The sequence below is a fragment of the Empidonax traillii genome, unplaced genomic scaffold (assembly GCF_003031625.1).
Source record: "Empidonax traillii isolate 1590-97213 ecotype Southwest subspecies unplaced genomic scaffold, ASM303162v1 scaffold190:size869923, whole genome shotgun sequence".
Classification (NCBI taxonomy): domain Eukaryota; kingdom Metazoa; phylum Chordata; class Aves; order Passeriformes; family Tyrannidae; genus Empidonax; species Empidonax traillii.
The window spans coordinates 822,831-839,780 of record NW_020955383.1 but is presented as its reverse complement, the minus strand read 5'-3'; the positions used below and the strand labels follow the sequence as shown (position 1 = coordinate 839,780).

Here is a 16,950-nt window from a genome sequence, read left to right as displayed (position 1 = left end):
TCATGACCTCAGTCTCACCTCCACTTCTCCCAAAAGTATACATTTGGCCTTTGAAATCCTCCATGGCAAAGGATGAGAATATGACCCCACTCTGTAGACAGCTCAATGGGATTGCTTCACTCTTCCCCTCAAAAGCACGGACGCCTCTTTGGTAAGATTGGCTTCTCCAGCTGTGTCAGATTGCGCCCTAGTGAAGTTGGGTTTGTAGGCTTAACTGATGGTAAAGCTTAATGAATTACCAATTGTTCTTTTTCTTTGGTTTTGTTTTTTTACATATTTAGTGCTAATTCAGTAACTGTATTTATCAATGGCAATTCCAAATTCGTATTTCTGCAATAAAATACATTATTTGTGAATCTGTGATCATGACAGTTCTTACTGAATGTGACAAGGTTTACAGTGCTGAAGGCTATAATCAGAAATTAAGACCAGCCACACCCAGGCCCTTTGATCTCTGAGGACCAGCAGGAACACAAGGGACTTTATCTTCTGCCAAACTATGCTCTTATGGTAACAGAAAAATATGCAAAACTGATACATGGGCTGGATGCAAAAGGGCAATAATGACACTGCAAACCTGCCACTAACGCTTTGGCATTTACTGATTGAAATGACTGAACTAAACAAGAGATTTCTATCTGTTTTAGTTGACATTTCTTGCTGCTGGTCACGTGTAAGATGATGAGCTGTATCACTGTCTGGCAGTGGTTGATAAGTGGTTGATGTGTAAACATGCTGATCCCTGTCACTCTCCAGGGGTGGTCACTGACACACAAACAATACAGGAATGGCCGTGGGGTGCACAGGTGGGTGCAGAGCCCACTTCCCACACCAGCCCTGAGTGTCCTCTCTGCCCCACTTCCTGCAAGAACAGGATTGCCCCGCCCTGAGTGATTCTCTCCTGCTCTGCTTTTCCTTGTAGATGAGATCAGCTCTTCCCAGTGGAGTCTGGCTCAGTAAAACACCCAGGGAAGTGCGTTTTGTGCTGGATCAGTGGAACAGTGAAAGGAGGAAGGAGAGGGGGAGAAAACTCATTTTGAACAGACTGCAACCCCTAATCTCCTTTCCCATGTGCTGCCAACAGGGAGGAGGTGGAGAAGCTGGAAATGACAGAGTGGAGTTGAGCCTGGGATGAATGGGGCAGCTGCAAGCATTCTAGTTTTGTGCTTGTTCCTCATCATCCTATTCTCTTTTCAATAATCAATAAATTCAGTTCATTTTCCCCAGTTCAAGTCAGTTTTCTCCATGACAGTAATTGGGGAGTGATCTTGGCCCATGAGCTTTTCCATCACATTTTTCAGCCCTGACCTGGGTGGGGGGTTGGCAGCTGCCCAAGGTCAACCCTCCACAGCAGATCCTCTAAACATGAAATAGTTCCATCATCAACAGAGCAGAACCTGAACTGGTCATTTCTCTCACCAGCTCAGGTCCTGAGGTAGATCTTAAAAATCTCATCTGCACACATCTCCCCACTGAAAGGCCTTGAAGGACAGGCACTACCACACCTCCCTTCTCTTCCTGCTGTTGCTTGTGCACTTCATCCTTTAACAGGACGATCCCAACTGATTTCAAAACAAGATCCTGGGAGATCCCTCTACATCCCATGAAACATCATCCCTCACAACCTCACATACCACAACACTCAGCAGGCAAAACCAGCACCCTGCCAATGGCACCACACAAAACAAGGCAGCCCCAGCAAACCACACTGCAGATACCTTCTGCCATCTCCATGAAAGCCCTGAGAACTTGACACCCGGCACAGTCTCACTGCCCTGTGCACCAGCCTCACTCAGCTGGACCTGGACGTTCTCCACCAGCACAGCCACGGTGCACAGCCCAGATGGAGAGATGCAGTGATGTGCCCAGCCTGGGGAAGCTGACACAGCAGAGATGGCAGAGCTCAATGGGAGGGGCTGCCCAGTGCTGGCAGGGTATGGAAAACTGCTTTGGGGTCACATGCCAAGTTTTCCTAATTGAGAATGAAACAATTAAAAATGCTTTTGCCACAGAAAAGTGTTGATGAGCAGAGGGACAGCTCAGGAGTGACATTATTATAACAAAACTTAATAGTAAACCAAATAAAAGTAGTCTGGAGAGATGAACAAAATCTGCCTGTACTTAATGCAATTTATACAGGGCTACTTTTCAGGTTGGAAGGGACCCTGCCATGGTGGGGTAGAAGGGTCAGACCATTTCCCTCCATAGCAGCTGTTTCTCAGAGCATTCCTCTCCAGCTCTTAATGACATCAACATACTTACGTTAACAGAGTAATCCAAATCTACACCTCGATGATGTCAATTTAGATCAGCATCACATACAAATAAGAAAATGTGACTCTGATAAAGAATTGTTCACAGAATCACAGAATATTTTGAGTTGGAAGGGACCAACAGAGATCACTGAGTCCAACTCCTGGCCCTGCACAGGACCATCCCCAAGAGTCACACCCTGTGCCTGAGAGTATCACCCAAACACTTCTTGAACTCTATAGGGCTTGGTGCTGTGAACACTTTCCTGGGGAGCCTGTTCAGTGCCCAACCACTCTCTGGGTAAAAAAATTTTTCTGATGTCCAAACTACACCTGCCCTGACACTTCAGGCCATTCCCTTGGGTCCTGTCACTTATCCCCACAGAGAAGACACTGTGCCTGCCTCCCCTCTTCCCCTCACAAGGCAGTTGTCACTGCCATGAGGTCTCCCCTCAGTCTCTCCTCCAGCTGAACAGAGGAGTGACCTCAGCTTCTCATAAGGCTTCCCCTCAAGGCCCTTTACAAACCTCCTGGAATTCTTTAATGGCTTAATATCTCTCTTATATTGTGGTGCCCAAAACTGTTCCAATATTGCATGTGAGGCATTTCTCCCCCACTCTGAGTGAGCCCTATTGGTGACCAAGGGACAGAAGAACCCAAACCTTGAAGCCTGACAGGGATCAAACAATGGTCACTCACAGAATCACAACACTGACCTCTGCACAAAAACATCTCCGCTTTTTGTGTCACTCAACACAGCCCTCCTGAACCAACATTCAAATACTGCAGAGTGACACTGACACCAGGTAAGGGGACACCGAGCACATTTACATCCCTGCACCTGCCCTGCTCTCAAGGGGAGCGGCACCACAATCCCCCCCACCAGCAGCTCTATAAAGCTCCTCTTTCCAGACGGGACACTCAGGGATCAGCAGCCGCTGACCTGCGCTTGGCATTGGTGCAACAGCCCCCTTGTCCAGCACAGCACTGCTCCCAGCTCCCACGATGGAAGCTTGTCACTCTCCAGAGCAATTCAATGTCACCTCATATGCTGCCACAGCTGTGGCTGTCGTCACCTTTGAGGCATTTGCTGGCATGTGGATAAATGCTTTCATTGTTTCTGTGATTTGCATGACCTGGGTGAGAAAGAAAACCTTGAACTCTTGTGAGAAGATCTTGCTGTTACTGGGATGCTCCAGGTTTTGTTTTTTGTGCATTACCTGGGCATATTCCTTTCTTTCAGTCATTTATCCCAACCACCTTCATGTTCACCCAACTCTTCAACTCCTTAGTAGTGCTCAGAGCTTTTTCACTTGTTCCAACTTTTGGGTTTCAGCCTGTCTTTGTGTCTTTTATTGTATAAAAATTGCCACTTTCAGGAACAGCTTCTTCATCTACCTGAAACTAAAAATTGACAGGATTGTGCCCTGGCTCCTGTTGGGGTCTGCGCTTTTCTCCCTGGTAAATGGAATCCTTGTCTATGATTTCACTAATAAACTGCACTGTAACAATTCCACCAGGCAAGGACATTTTTGGAAAGTGAAAATCAAGACAGATGAACATTTTTTCACTTTTTATTTTATCACTGGCTTTGGATATGCCACTTCATTGACCGCAGTCACCTCTTCTGCCCTTCTCCTTCTCTTTTCTCTCTGGAGACACAGATGCAACATGCAGACCACCTCCATGAAGGACCTCAGCATGGATGCCCACATCAAAGCCATGAAATCAATTATCTCCTTCTTCGTAATGCACAGCATCAACTTTATATGTTTGGTTGCAGGAATGATTTATTCTACAAAGGAGGAAAATCCCATTATGTTGATGATTTATGTATTTATGTATGCTTATCCGGGTGTTCATTCCCTCATTCTGATTTTCAGCAACCCCAGTCTAGAAATGACACTGTTAAGGATTCTGCCCTGTCTGAAGTGCAAGTTTTGCATGACACAGGAACTGTAACTAAAGCTGGAGCCCATGCAAAAGGTTGACCCTTCACTGTAGTAAACAAGTCCCTTCATCTGTAAGGCAAAGCTCCAGGCAGTGTAGATGATGCTTCCCTCTTCCCCATCTCAGTTAAGGACACTGCATTCAAATTCTTTGAACTAAATTACTTTGAGTTAAATGATTCGTTATTCATGTAGTTTAGTTTAGATAATTTTTGAGCTGAATTATTGTCAATAACAACTTCATTTTGACCTGGGGCATGGGCTGGATGCAAAAGGGCAATAATGACACTGCAAACCTGCCACTAATGCTTTGGCACTTGCTGATTGAAATGACTGAACTAAACAATAGGTTTCTCTGTTTTAGTTTACATTTCTTGCTGCTGTGGCCCTGTTCTACTATAATATGATGAGCTGTATCACTGTCTGGCAGTGGGTGATAAGCAGTTGATGTGTGAACATGCTGATCCCTGTCACTCTCCAGGGGTGGTCACTGATGGACAAACAGCGATGCAGGAATGGCCGTGGGGTGTAGGTGGGTGCAGAGCCCACTTCCCACACCAGCCCTGAGTGTCCTCTCTGCCCCACTTCCTGCAAGAACAGGATTGCCCCACTCTGTGTGATTGCTCTGCTTTCAAATTGCAGGTGAGATCGGCTCTTCCCAGTGGGAAAGTGGGATCTCTCCAAAGTGCAGCATGGAATAAAGTCCTGTTGCCATCTCACAGTGACCCACAGGCACATGTACAGGGTGCTTGGGCCATGTGCTGGCAGCTGGGGCCTGGTGGGGGTCTCAGTGAGGGAAGGTCAAGGCTGCCCTGTGCAAGGGAAAGCCACTTCAAGGCAAACCAAAGGACCTGCTGCAGGACACAGCTCAGCCTATCAGCGCTGGTTGTGGCTCCTCTGTGAAAGGATCGATTAAAAAGTGCAAAAACCTGGCCTGGCAATTGTGAGAAACAGTCCTGCAGCAACAGGGACAGCAAAGGAAGGGGAGGGGTTGCTCCAGGTGCCAGAGCAGACATTCCCCTGCAGCCCCTGGAGGGGATCACAGTGAGGAAGCTGTGCCTCTGCAATGCATGGAAGTCCATGGGGGAGCTGAGATCCACCTCAGCCCACAGGATGACCCCATGGAATAGTCAGGTGCAGGCAGAAGGACTGCAGCCCATGGGACAGACCCACGCTGGAACAGAAGAATGTGAGGAAGAAGGAGGAGAGACAGCACATTATGATGTGACTGCAAACCCCATTTTCTGTTCCCCTGCGTTGCTGTAGGGGAGGAGGTAGAGACTCTGGGAATAAAGGAGCAAAGTTGAGCCTGGGATGAATGGGGGTGGAGCAAGGGGTTCTAGTTTAGTTTTTGTTCCTCATCACCCTACTCAATTTTGAAACAGCAATAAATTCAATTCATTTTTCCCTCCTTGAGTCTGTTGTGTCTGTGACAGTAACTGGTGAGTGATGTCTCTGTGTTTATCTCAACTCATGAGGTTTTCTATCTTATTTGCCACTGCATCTTTGTGCAAATTGGGAGCAACTGAGTGTGTGCCCAAGGTCACCCCACTGTAGCAGGTCAGCTAAACATGAAATAGTTAAGGAATACATTCAGTGCAGACAGCTCAGTGTGCAGCTACAGTGAGAGCTGCAGGTTGTGCTCTGGGTGGCAGGAAATGGCAGGAGCCCCAGGCATGGAGCCAAGACCCCAGGCTATCATGTGCATACCATGGAAGGGTGCAAAATCCAGGGATCTGGTTGTTGGGGGTCCCTTCTCAGTGGCCTTCAGCTCGTGCTGCTTCTGTGCCACGATTAAATTGTTGTAAAGATCCAGATGTCTGAGACTCTGCGGTGGAAAACCCAGTGTGGAGCTGGTGAGGACTCTGGGGGTGTGTCTCTGTGGGTGTGGTCTGTGTAGGGGCTCAAGTGGGGCAGCCATGGGTTCACAGGAGCTGCCCCCTGCAAAGGGGCTTCAGTCCCAGCAGTGAAAGGCTCTGGTGGGAGGTGGGCAAATACTACTGTCCAAAACCTTCCTCTCTCTTCATGAAATGAGAGAAAGAACCATTTAGTCCAGAGCAACCTCTCAACCACTGTAATATTGCCTTTTCCAAACACAATCTCTCTCTTTCCATAAAAAGTTCAAAATACCTGCCTAGAGGACATTTTTATTCTCTTTCCCAGGATTGTATCCTGAAACAATTGTGACCTTCTGAACTTTGAGGTTCAGTTATAAATGGAATGGGTTTTCCCAGAAGAAATTGGGCAACCAAGAGCCTACGTAGTTACCAAGTCTGCTCATCTGGGATTTCCCATCATGAAGGAGAAAGACAAGGATTGTGCATTGGGAAGATGTTCAGCCTGAGCCAAACTCAGATGGAAGCAATTCAATTGGTGTGCAATGTCTCTCAGATCCCAGGACATCTGTGTGTCCATCCAGTACAGAAACACAGCAGTCTGGTGCTCTTTGAGATGCACGAGGGCATCCAAAATATGCGCATGGGCTGGTAGATACAAAGCCTGGGATACTCCTTCCCCTTCATGAGTGGTGCTGGAGGGGATGGATTTGAATTAAAAGCAGACACCTCTATTCCAAGCACCTGTTTCTGTCTATCCATGCTTTGGAAACCCAGTATTTGAGAGTCTGTTTTTTTCCCAGTAGGTTTTTTATAAGGTACCACATTCCCCACACAGAGCTGAGCCCAAACCCTGGCCACAGTACTGTCCTGCTGGTGTCACATTTTCATTTCACGTCCCTGTACAAGCACAGTCCCAGCAGAACAGTTCATTTTCAGAACTGTTGTAGTAGAATTAGCTTCTCTTGTCCTCACATACATATTCAGAGATGAAAAAAAAATTTAAAACCCCCAAACAAACAAACAAAAAAACCCCACTAAACAAACAATGCAAACCCCAAAAAACTCAACTCCCACCTTACACCATATTTTCTTTTCTTTTCTGTCAGTAAAAGCAAAGCAAACTTAGAATCACAGACTGGAACCATAGAATCAGTGAGATTGGAAAAGACCTCTAATATTGTCAATACCAACCATTAACCCAGCACTGCCAGGTACTTATGATTCCCTATCTGGCTCTTCTCTAGATGGCTGTCACCTTTGCCAAGCTCTGGGCTTTTGAAACCTCCCTGGTTAGTCAGGACCTGCTATAAATGATGGGGAATGTCTTGGTGACCTCTTCCACCAGTTTCCTCAGTACCCTTGGGTGGATCCTATCTGGCACCATAGACTTGAGAGTGTTTAGGTGGCACATCAGGTCACTAGATACTTCCTGGTTAACGGGGGGGGGCTTCATTCCATTCCTTGTCTCTGATTTCCAGCTTAGATGATTCAGTACCCTGAGGACAACTGCTCTGACTTTTACAGATTGAGGCAAAGAAGGCATTAAGTACCTCAGCCTTCTCCTCATCCTTTGTGGCAATATTTCACCTCAAATCCAAAACAAAGGATGAATATTCTGCTGATTTGGTTTTTGTGCATTTCATGGGTATATTTTTTTCTTTCAATCATTTATCCCCACTACCATCCTGTTCACCCCATATTTCAACTACTTAAGCATGCTCAGAGCTTTCTTAATTGTTCCAACCTGTCTTTGTGTCTTTTATTGTATAAAAATTTCCAATTTCAGGAACAGCTTCTTCATCTACCTGAAAATAAAAATTGACAGGATGGTGCCCTGGCTCTTGTTGGGGTCAGTGTTTTTCTCCCTGGTTTTCGGAACCGTTGTCTACGACGTCACTGATAAAGCTTTCTGTAAAAACCTCAATTTCACCTGCCGAGGATGTATTTGGAAAGCAAGGATCAGAATAGAAGAACTTCTTTTTCCTAATTATTTCATCATTAGCTTAGGATTTGCCACTCCACTCACAGCAGTCATCTTTTCTGCCCTTCTGCTTCTCTTTTCCCTCTGGAGACAAAAATAAATAATAAACTTTCAAAAACCATCAAACCTTACAACACATTTTCTATCCTGACAGTAAAAGCATAGGAAACTCAAAGCAAAGCATAAAGAAGAGAACAGGCAGTATCAGGAAATGAAAATTCTCTCAAGGCAATGCTGTGCCTTCCAACAACATCAACAATTATCAAAAGAAATAATATTTTTTAATGACTGCAGACAAAACTGATTTGCTCAGGGTAGGCGACCAAGAGACAGAAGAACACAGATTCTAAATCCTCACAGAGATCAAAATACATCCCCCACAAAATCACAACACTGCCCACTGCAAAAAAACCTCTCCACTCTTTGTGTCACTCAACACAGCCCTCCTGAACCAACATTCAAATACTGCAGAGTGACACTGACACCAGGTAAGGGGACACCCAGCACATTTACATCCCTGCACCTGCCCTGCTCTCAAGGGGAGCAGCACCACAATCCCCCCCACCAGCAGCTCTATAAAGCTCCTCTTTCCAGACGGGACACTCAGGGATCAGCAGCCGCTGACCTGCGCTTGGCATTGGTGCAACAGCCCCCTTGTCCAGCACAGCACTGCTCCCAGCTCCCACGATGGAAGCTTGTTACTCTCAACAGCAATTCAATGTCACTTCATATGATGCCACAGCTCTGGCCATCATCACCTTTGAGGCATTTGCTGGCATGTGGATAAATGCTTTCATTGTTTCTGTGATTTGCATGACCTGGGTGAGAAAGAAAACCTTGAACTCTAATGAGAAGATCTTGCTGTTACTGGGATCCTCCAGGTTTTGGTGTTTGTGCATCTCATGGATACATTTCTTTCTGTCACTAATTTACCCCAATTACCTTCGTGTTCACCCCATTATTGTGCTAAGTAATAGTGCTCAGAGCATTCTCAATTGTTCCAACTTTTGGATTTCAGCCTGTCTTTGTGTCTTTTATTGTATAAAAATTGCCAATTTCAGGAGCAGCTTCTTCATCTACCTGAAAGTAAAAGTTGACAGGATGGTACCCTGGCTCTTGTTGGGGTCAGTGTTTTTCTCCCTGGTTATCGGAACCGTTATCAACAACATGACTGATAAAGCTTTCTGTAAGAACCTCAATTTGACCTGCCAAGAGTGTATTGGGAAAGCAAGGATCAGAAGAGAGGAACATTTTCTCCCCGTTCATTTTTTCATTGGTTTTGGATATGCCACTCCATTCACAGTTGTCATCTTTTCTGCCCTTCTGCTTCTCTTTTCCCTCTGGAGACACAAACGCAACATGCAGACAAACTCCATGAAGGACCTCAGCATGGATGCCCACATCAAAGCCACGAAATGCATTCTCTCCTTTTTCATAATCTACAGCATCAACTTTGTTTTTTTTATCTTGTCACTGACTTCTGCAATTAAGAGGCAAAATCACGTGGAGTTGCTTTTTAATGTATTTCAGTATGCTTTCCCAAGTTTTCATTCGCTTATTGTACTTTTCAGCAATCCCAATCTGGAAAAGACACTGCTAAAGATTCTATCCTATATGAAATGCAAGGTTTGTGTGAAGTAGGCACTGGAACAACAGCTGGACCCTTTGCAAAATGTGACTATTTCTTTGGAGCAAACAAATCAATTAATTTCCAGGGCAACTCTCCAGCCAGCGTAGATGATCCAGATGTTCAGAATACATCCTTCAAAGTCTTTGAACTAATATTGTTTGATTTAAATCTATTATAATCTCATTTCATTTAGATAGTTTCCAGAGCTAAGTTACTGTCGATAGCAAAATCATTTTGACCTTGTATACATTGACTGGCTGCAAAAGGGCAGTAACAATAGTGCAAATCTGCCACAAATGCTTCTTGATCTGCTGATTGAAATGACTGAACTAAAGAACAGGTTTCTGTCTGTTTTAGTTGACATTTCTTGCTGCTGTGGCCCTGTTCTCGTGGAAGATGAGGAGCTGTATCACTGTCTGGCAGGGGTTGATAACTGATGTGTGAACGTGTTGATCCCTGTCAGTCTCCAGAGCTGTCACTGACACACAAGCAGCGATGCAGGAATGGCCGTGGGGTGCACAGGTGGGTGCAGAGCCCACTTCCCACACCAGCCCTGAGTGTCCTCTCTGCCCCACTTCCTGCAAGAACAGGATTGCCCCACTCTGTGGGACTGCTCTCCTGCTCTGCTTTTACTTGTTTGTGTGCATCGTGCAGCGTGGAATAAATTCCTACTGTCAACTGGCAGTGACCCACGGGCAGATGTACGGGGTGCTTGGGCCAGGTGCTGGCTGCTGGGGATCTGTGGGGGTCTCAGTGAGGCAAGGGCAGGGCTGCCCTGTGCCAGGGAAAGCCACTTCAAGGCGTTTTTCCAAAGGGCCCCCCGCAGGACACAGCTGAGCCCATCAGCAAACGCTCCTGGCTCTTCTGGATGGATAGACTGAAGAACAGGCAAAAGCAGGCCTGGCAGTGTGGAGGGAGGAAAATTGTGAGAACCAGCCCTGCAGCAAACAGGGACAGGGAAGGACAGAGAGGGGTTGCTTCATGTGCTCTAGAAGGGATTCCCCTACAGCCCATGGAGAGGACTATGGTGAGCCAGCTCTGCTCCTTGCACCCCGTGGAAGTCCACGGTGGAACAGGGATCCACCTTCAGCCCTTGGATGACCCCACACAGAGCAGGTGGGGTGGGTGAATGATTGCAGCTCATGGAGATCTAGTAGATAATGGAGAGCTCACACTGGAGCCAGTTTATCCTGATGGACTGCAGCCTGTGGAAGAGACCTACACATGAGCTGGGGAAGAGCGCGAGGAAGGAGTGAAGCAAACTACTTGTTATGTTCTCACTGTCACCCCCATTGCCCATCCCATTGTGCTGCTGGGAGGGATGAGGAGGTAGAGAATCTGAGAATGAGTTGAGGCTCAGATGATTGGAGGCTGGAGACCAGGTGTTCTAGTTTTGTGTTTATTCCTCTTCCTCCTACTGTTTTTTCAATAGGCAATAAATTCTACTGATTTTCCCCAAGTCGAGTCTTTTTTGTCTGTGACAGTAATTGGTGTGTGATCTCCCTGTCTTTATTTTGACACATGAGCTTTTTCATCTCATTTTCCACCCCTGCCCTGTGGTGGAGTGAGAGTGAAGGAGCAGCTGGGTGGAGAGTCTGACAGCTGCCCACGGTCAATCCACCATGACAGGACCTGTAAACATGAAGCAGACCAGTGTTGAGGAACACATTCAGGGTAGACAGCTCGGTGTGCAACCACAGTGAGAGCTGCAGGTTGTGTGGAAATGGAGGGAGCCCCAGGCATGGTGCCAATGCCTTGCACAACAAAGGGCCCAGGGACCTGTGGCACCACCCAGGTGACTGGACACTCAGAGACACAGCAGGAGCAAATGATTCAGAAGGAAGACCCCAAAATATCAGCTGCATACATTGGAAGGGTACAAAACCCAAAGCTGAGAATCCCTTCTCACAGGCACCCAGATCAGACTGCTTCTGTGTTACTGTGCCATGATTGAATTGCTTTAAAGATTCAGACATCTGAGACTCTGCTGTGGGAAACCCAGTGTGCAGCTGGGAAGGAAACCTGATCTGACTCTGGGGCTGAGGTCTGTGAAGGGGCTCAAGTGGGGCACCCATGAGCTCACAGGAGCTGCCCCCTGCAAAGGGGCTTTGGTCCCAGCAGTGAAAGGCTCTGGTAGGGGAGTGGAAGTGCCAGAGAACCTCCTGGATGGGGAGACAGGAAAGTTTCCTTAATACCAGCACAAACAGAGCAGAACCTCAAATATTTCTTTATTTCACCAGCTCAGGCGGCTCAGGGGGATCTTTTACCTCATGCTCAGACCCACGAGTGCATTTCTCATAATATTAAAAGCTTCAAAAAGCTTTTTGAGAGCACACCCTGCACAACAAAAGCATCACAGGGGGCCAAGAGACAGAAGAACACAGATCCTGAATCCTCACAGGAATCAAACAAGGGTCAGTCACAAAATCACAACACTGACCTCTGCACAAAAACATCTCCGCTTTTTGTGTCACTCAACACAGCCACCCTGAACCAACATTCAAATACTGCAGAGTGACACTGACACCAGATAAGGGGACACCCAGCACATTTACATCCCTGCACCTGCCCTGCTCTCAAGGGGAGCGGCACCACAATCCCCCCCACCAGCAGCTCTATAAAGCTCCTCTTTCCAGACGGGACACTCAGGGATCAGCAGCCGCTGACCTGAGCTTGGCATTGGTGCAACAGCCCCCTTGTCCAGCACAGCACTGCTCCCAGCTCCCAGGATGGAAGCTTGTCACTCTCAAGAACAATTCAATGTCACTTCATACGGTGCCACATCTGTGACCATCATCACCTTTGAGGCGTTTGCTGGCATGTGGATAAATGCTTTCATTGTTTCTGTGATTTGCATTGCTTGGGTCAAAAGGAAAACCATGAACTCTAATGAGAAGATCTTGCTGTTACTTGGATCCTCTAGGTTTTGGTATTTGTTCATCTTATGGCTATATTATTTTCTTTTAATAATGTATCCCAAATACCTTTATGTTCACCCCACATTTCAACTACTTGCAGGTGCTCAAAGATTGTTTAATTGTTTTGAACTTTCTGTTTCAGCCTGTCTTTCTGTCTTTTATTGTGCAAAAATTGCCAATTTTAGGAACAGCTGCTTTTTCTACCTGAAAGTCAAAATTGACAGGATGGTGCCCTGGCTCCTGTTGGGGTCAGTGTTTTTCTCCCTGGTTATTGGAATCCTTGCCTATGAAATCATTGAAAAACCTCAATGTAACAATTCCACTGGTCGAGAGAATTTGTGGAAAGTGAAAATTAAGACAGATGAACAGTTTTTTCCTATTTATTTTATCACTGGGTTTGGATATGCCACTTCATTCATGGCAGTCATCCTTTCTGTCCTTCTCCTTCTCTTTTCTCTCTGGAGACACAAACGCAACATGCAGACAAGCTCCATGAAGGACCTCAGCATGGATGCCCACATCAAAGCCATGAAATCCATTCTCTCCTTCTTCGTAATGTACAGCATCAACATTATATCCTTGATTGTGACAATGATTTATTCAGGGGAGGGCAAAAGTGCTATGATGTTTCTGATTTATGTATTTCATTATGCTTTTCCAGGTGTTCATTCCCTTATTCTGATTTTCAGCAACCCCAAGCTGAAAAACACACTGCTAAGGATTCTGCCCTGTGTGAAGTGCAAGGTTTGCATGAGGTAGGAACTGTAGCAAAAGCTGGACCCTTTGCAAAATGCTGACCTTTCACTGTAGGCAACAAGTCAATTAATATCTAATACAACTCTACTGGCAGTGTAGATAATAGAGATGTTCACTCTTCCCCATCTAAGTTAAGAAAACTGGATTCAAATTCTTTGACCCAGATTATTGTGACTTTATTATAATTATTATCACTGAGTTTGGATAATTCTTTAGCTGAATTAGTGTCAATAACAACTTCATTTAGACCTGGTACATGGGCTGGATGCAAAAGTGCTGTAAGAACACTGCAAACCTGCCACAAATGATTCGTCATCTGCTGATGAAATTATAATTATTAGTATTTTTAAGTTTAGATAGTTTTTTGAGCTCCATTATTGTCAGTGACAACTTCATTTAGTCTTTATATATGGGCTGGATGCAAAAGGACAATAACAATCATGTAAACCTGCTGCAAATACTTTGGTATTCCCTGATTGAAAAGACTGAAGTAAACAACAGCTTTAATTCAATTTTAGTTTCCAGCTCTTTCTGCTGTAGCCCTGTTCTTGTGTAACATGATGAGCTGTATTACTGTGTGGTAGTGGTTGATAAGTGGTTGATGTGTGAACATGCTGATCCCTGTCACTCTCCAGGGGTGGTCACTGACACACAAACAAGACAGGAATGGCCGTGGGGTGCACAGGTGGGTGCAGAGCCCACTTCCCACACCAGCCCTGAGTGTCCTCTCTGCCCCACTTCCTGCAAGAACAGGATTGCCATGCTCTGTGTGATGCTCTCCTGCTCTGCTTTTACATGCAGATGAGACTGACTCTTTTGAGTGGAGTCTGGCTCAGTAAAACACCTGGTAAAATGAGTTTTGTGAAAGGTGCAGCATGGAACAAAGTCCTGCTTTCACCTCCCAGTGACCCACAGGCACATGTACAGGATGTTTGGGCCATGTGCTGGCAGCTGGGGCCTGGTGGGGGTCTCAGTGAGGCAAGGTCAAGGCTGCCCTGTGCCAGGGAAAGCCACTTCACTGCTCTCAAAAGAACCCACCGCAGGACACAGCTCAGCCCACCAGTGACAGTCATGGCTCCTCTGTGAAAAGATAGATTAAAAAGGGCAAAAACTCAGGCTGCTAAGGTGGAGTGAGAAAAAATGTGAGAAACAGTCCTGCAGCAACAAGGACAGCGAAGAAAGGGGAGGGGTTGCTCCACGTGCCGGAGCAGACATTCCCCTGCAGCCCCTGGAGAGGACCATGGTGAGGCAGCTGTGCCTCTGCAATGCACAGAAGTCCATGGGAGAGCTGAGATCCACCTTCAGCCCATGGATGAGCCACCACCAAAGTAGATGTGGTGGGTGTATCCTGAAGGATTGCAGCCCGTGGAGAGCCACTCTGGAGCCAGCTTACCCTGAAGGACTTCAGCTCATGGGATGGACCCTCACTAAAGCAGGAGAAGAGTGTGAGGAGGAAGGAGGAGAGACAGCTCATTACAGTGTGACTGCAAACCCCATTTTCTGTCCCCCTGCATTCTGTAGGGGAGGAGATAGAGACCCTGGGAAGGAAGGAGTGAAGTTGTGTCTGCGATAATTTGGGGGTGGAGACAAGGAGTCAAGCTGGGTTCACAGGCACCCAGCTTGAGATGTTTCTGTGTTACTGTGCCATGATTAAATTGCTTTAAAGATCCAGACGTCTGAGACTCTGCTATGGGAAACCCAGTGTGCAGCAGGTAAGGAAACCTGGTCTGACTCTGGGGCTGTGATCTGTTTAGGGGCTCAAGTGGGGCACCCATGAGCTCACAGGAGCTGCCCCCTGCAAAGGGGCTTTGGTCCCAGCAGTGAAAGGCTCTGGTAGGTGGGTGGAAATGCCAGAGAGCCTCGTGGATGGGGAGGCAGGAAAGTTTCCTTAACACCAGAACAAACAGAGTAGAATCTCAATAGTTTCTTTATTTCATCAGTTCAGGGGGCTCAGGGCAACCTTTTACGTCATGCTCAGACCCACGAGTGCATCTCTCATAATATTAAAAGCTTCAAAAAGCTTTTTGAGAGCACACCCTGCGCAACAAAAGCATCACTGGTGGCCAAGAGACAGAAGAACACAGATCCTGAATCCTCACAGGAATCAAACAAGGGTCAGTCACAAAATCACAACACTGCCCACTGCAAAAAAAAAGGCTTCAACTCCTTGTGTCACTCAACACAGCCCTCCTGAACCAACATTCAAATACTGCAGAGTGACACTGACACCAGGTAAGGGGACACCCAGCACATTTACATCCCTGCACCTGCCCTGCTCTCATGGGGAGCGGCACCACAATCCCCCCCACCAGCAGCTCTATAAAGCTCCTCTTTCCAGACGGGACACTCAGGGATCAGCAGCCGCTGACCTGCGCTTGGCATTGGTGCAACAGCCCCCTTGTCCAGCACAGCACCGCTCCCAGCTCCCAGGATGGAAGCTTGTCACTCCCCAGGGCAATTCAATGTCACCTCATATGTGTCCGCATCTGTGATCATCGGCACCCTTGAGGCATTTGCTGGCATGTGGATAAATGCTTTCATTGTTTCTGTGATTTGCATTGCTTGGGTCAAAAGGAAAACCTTGAACTCTAATGAGAAGATCTTGCTGTTACTGGGATCCTCCAGGTTTTGGTATTTGTTCATCGTATGGCTATATTATTTTCTTTTTAAAATGTTTCCCAATTACCTTTGCATTTACCCCACATTTCAACTACTTGCAGGTGCTCAAAGATTGTTTAATTGTTTCGAACTTTCTGTTTCAGCCTGTCTTTCTGTCTTTTATTGTGCAAAAATTGCCAATTTTAGGAACAGCTGCTTTTTCTACCTGAAAGTCAAAATTGACAGGATGGTGCCCTGGCTCCTGTTGGGGTCAGTGTTTTTCTCCCTGGTTATTGGAATCCTTGCCTATGAAATCATTGATAAACCTCAATGTAACAATTCCAGTGGTCAAGAAAATTTGTGGAAAGTGAAAATTAAGACAGATATACAGTTTTTCCCTATATTTTTTATCACTGGGTTTGGATATGCCACTTCATTCATGGCAGTCATCCTTTCTGTCCTTCTCCTTCTCTTTTCTCTCTGGAGACACAAACGCAACATGCAGACAAGCTCCATGAAGGACCTCAGCATGGATGCCCACATCAAAGCCATGAAATCCATTCTCTCCTTCTTCGTAATGTACAGCATCAACTTTATATCTTTGATTGTGATAATGATTTTTTCAGGGGAGAGCAAACGTGCTATGATGTTTCTGATTTATGTATTTCATTATGCTTTTCCAGGTGTTCATTCCCTTATTCTGATTTTCAGCAACCCCAAGCTGAAAAACACACTGCTAAGGATTCTGCCCTGTGTGAAGTGCAAGGTTTGCATGAAGTAGGAACTGTAGCAAAAGCTGGACCCTTTGCAAAATGCTGACCTTTCACTGTAGGCAACAAGTCAATTAATATCTAATACAACTCTACTGGCAGTGTAGATAATAGAGATGTTCACTCTTCCCCATCTAAGTTAAGAAAACTGGATTCAAATTCTTTGACCCAGATTATTGTGACTTTATTATAATTATTATCACTGAGTTTGGATAATTCTTTAGCTGAATTAGTGTCAGTAACAACTTCATTTAGACC

General features: G+C 46.1%; 5 protein-coding genes across 5 annotated transcripts; all 5 read left to right on the top strand.

The window, feature by feature from the left end:
• The first annotated feature begins 3,257 nt into the window (after positions 1-3,257).
• On the top strand, positions 3,258-4,214 carry LOC114058844 (taste receptor type 2 member 9-like). Its single transcript, XM_027886620.1, has one exon. The coding sequence runs from the start codon at positions 3,258-3,260 to the stop codon at positions 4,212-4,214; it is 957 nt and encodes a 318-aa protein (XP_027742421.1).
• Positions 4,215-7,645: 3,431 nt separating this feature from the next.
• Positions 7,646-8,171, top strand: LOC114058843 (taste receptor type 2 member 1-like). Its single transcript, XM_027886619.1, is given in 2 exon segments — positions 7,646-7,782; positions 7,784-8,171. Coding segments are annotated over 2 exon segments (525 nt in total).
• A 412-nt stretch (positions 8,172-8,583) lies between these two features.
• LOC114058826 (taste receptor type 2 member 9-like) lies at positions 8,584-9,661 on the top strand. The gene has a single exon (XM_027886576.1). It carries the CDS (start codon positions 8,708-8,710, stop codon positions 9,659-9,661), a length of 954 nt encoding a protein of 317 aa, XP_027742377.1. The 5' UTR covers positions 8,584-8,707.
• A 2,688-nt stretch (positions 9,662-12,349) lies between these two features.
• Positions 12,350-13,327, top strand: LOC114058827 (taste receptor type 2 member 9-like). Its single transcript, XM_027886577.1, has one exon. It carries the CDS (start codon positions 12,380-12,382, stop codon positions 13,325-13,327), a length of 948 nt encoding a protein of 315 aa, XP_027742378.1. The 5' UTR covers positions 12,350-12,379.
• Positions 13,328-15,755: 2,428 nt separating this feature from the next.
• On the top strand, positions 15,756-16,703 carry LOC114058831 (taste receptor type 2 member 7-like). The gene has a single exon (XM_027886587.1). It carries the CDS (start codon positions 15,756-15,758, stop codon positions 16,701-16,703), a length of 948 nt encoding a protein of 315 aa, XP_027742388.1.
• Positions 16,704-16,950: the final 247 nt, after the last annotated feature.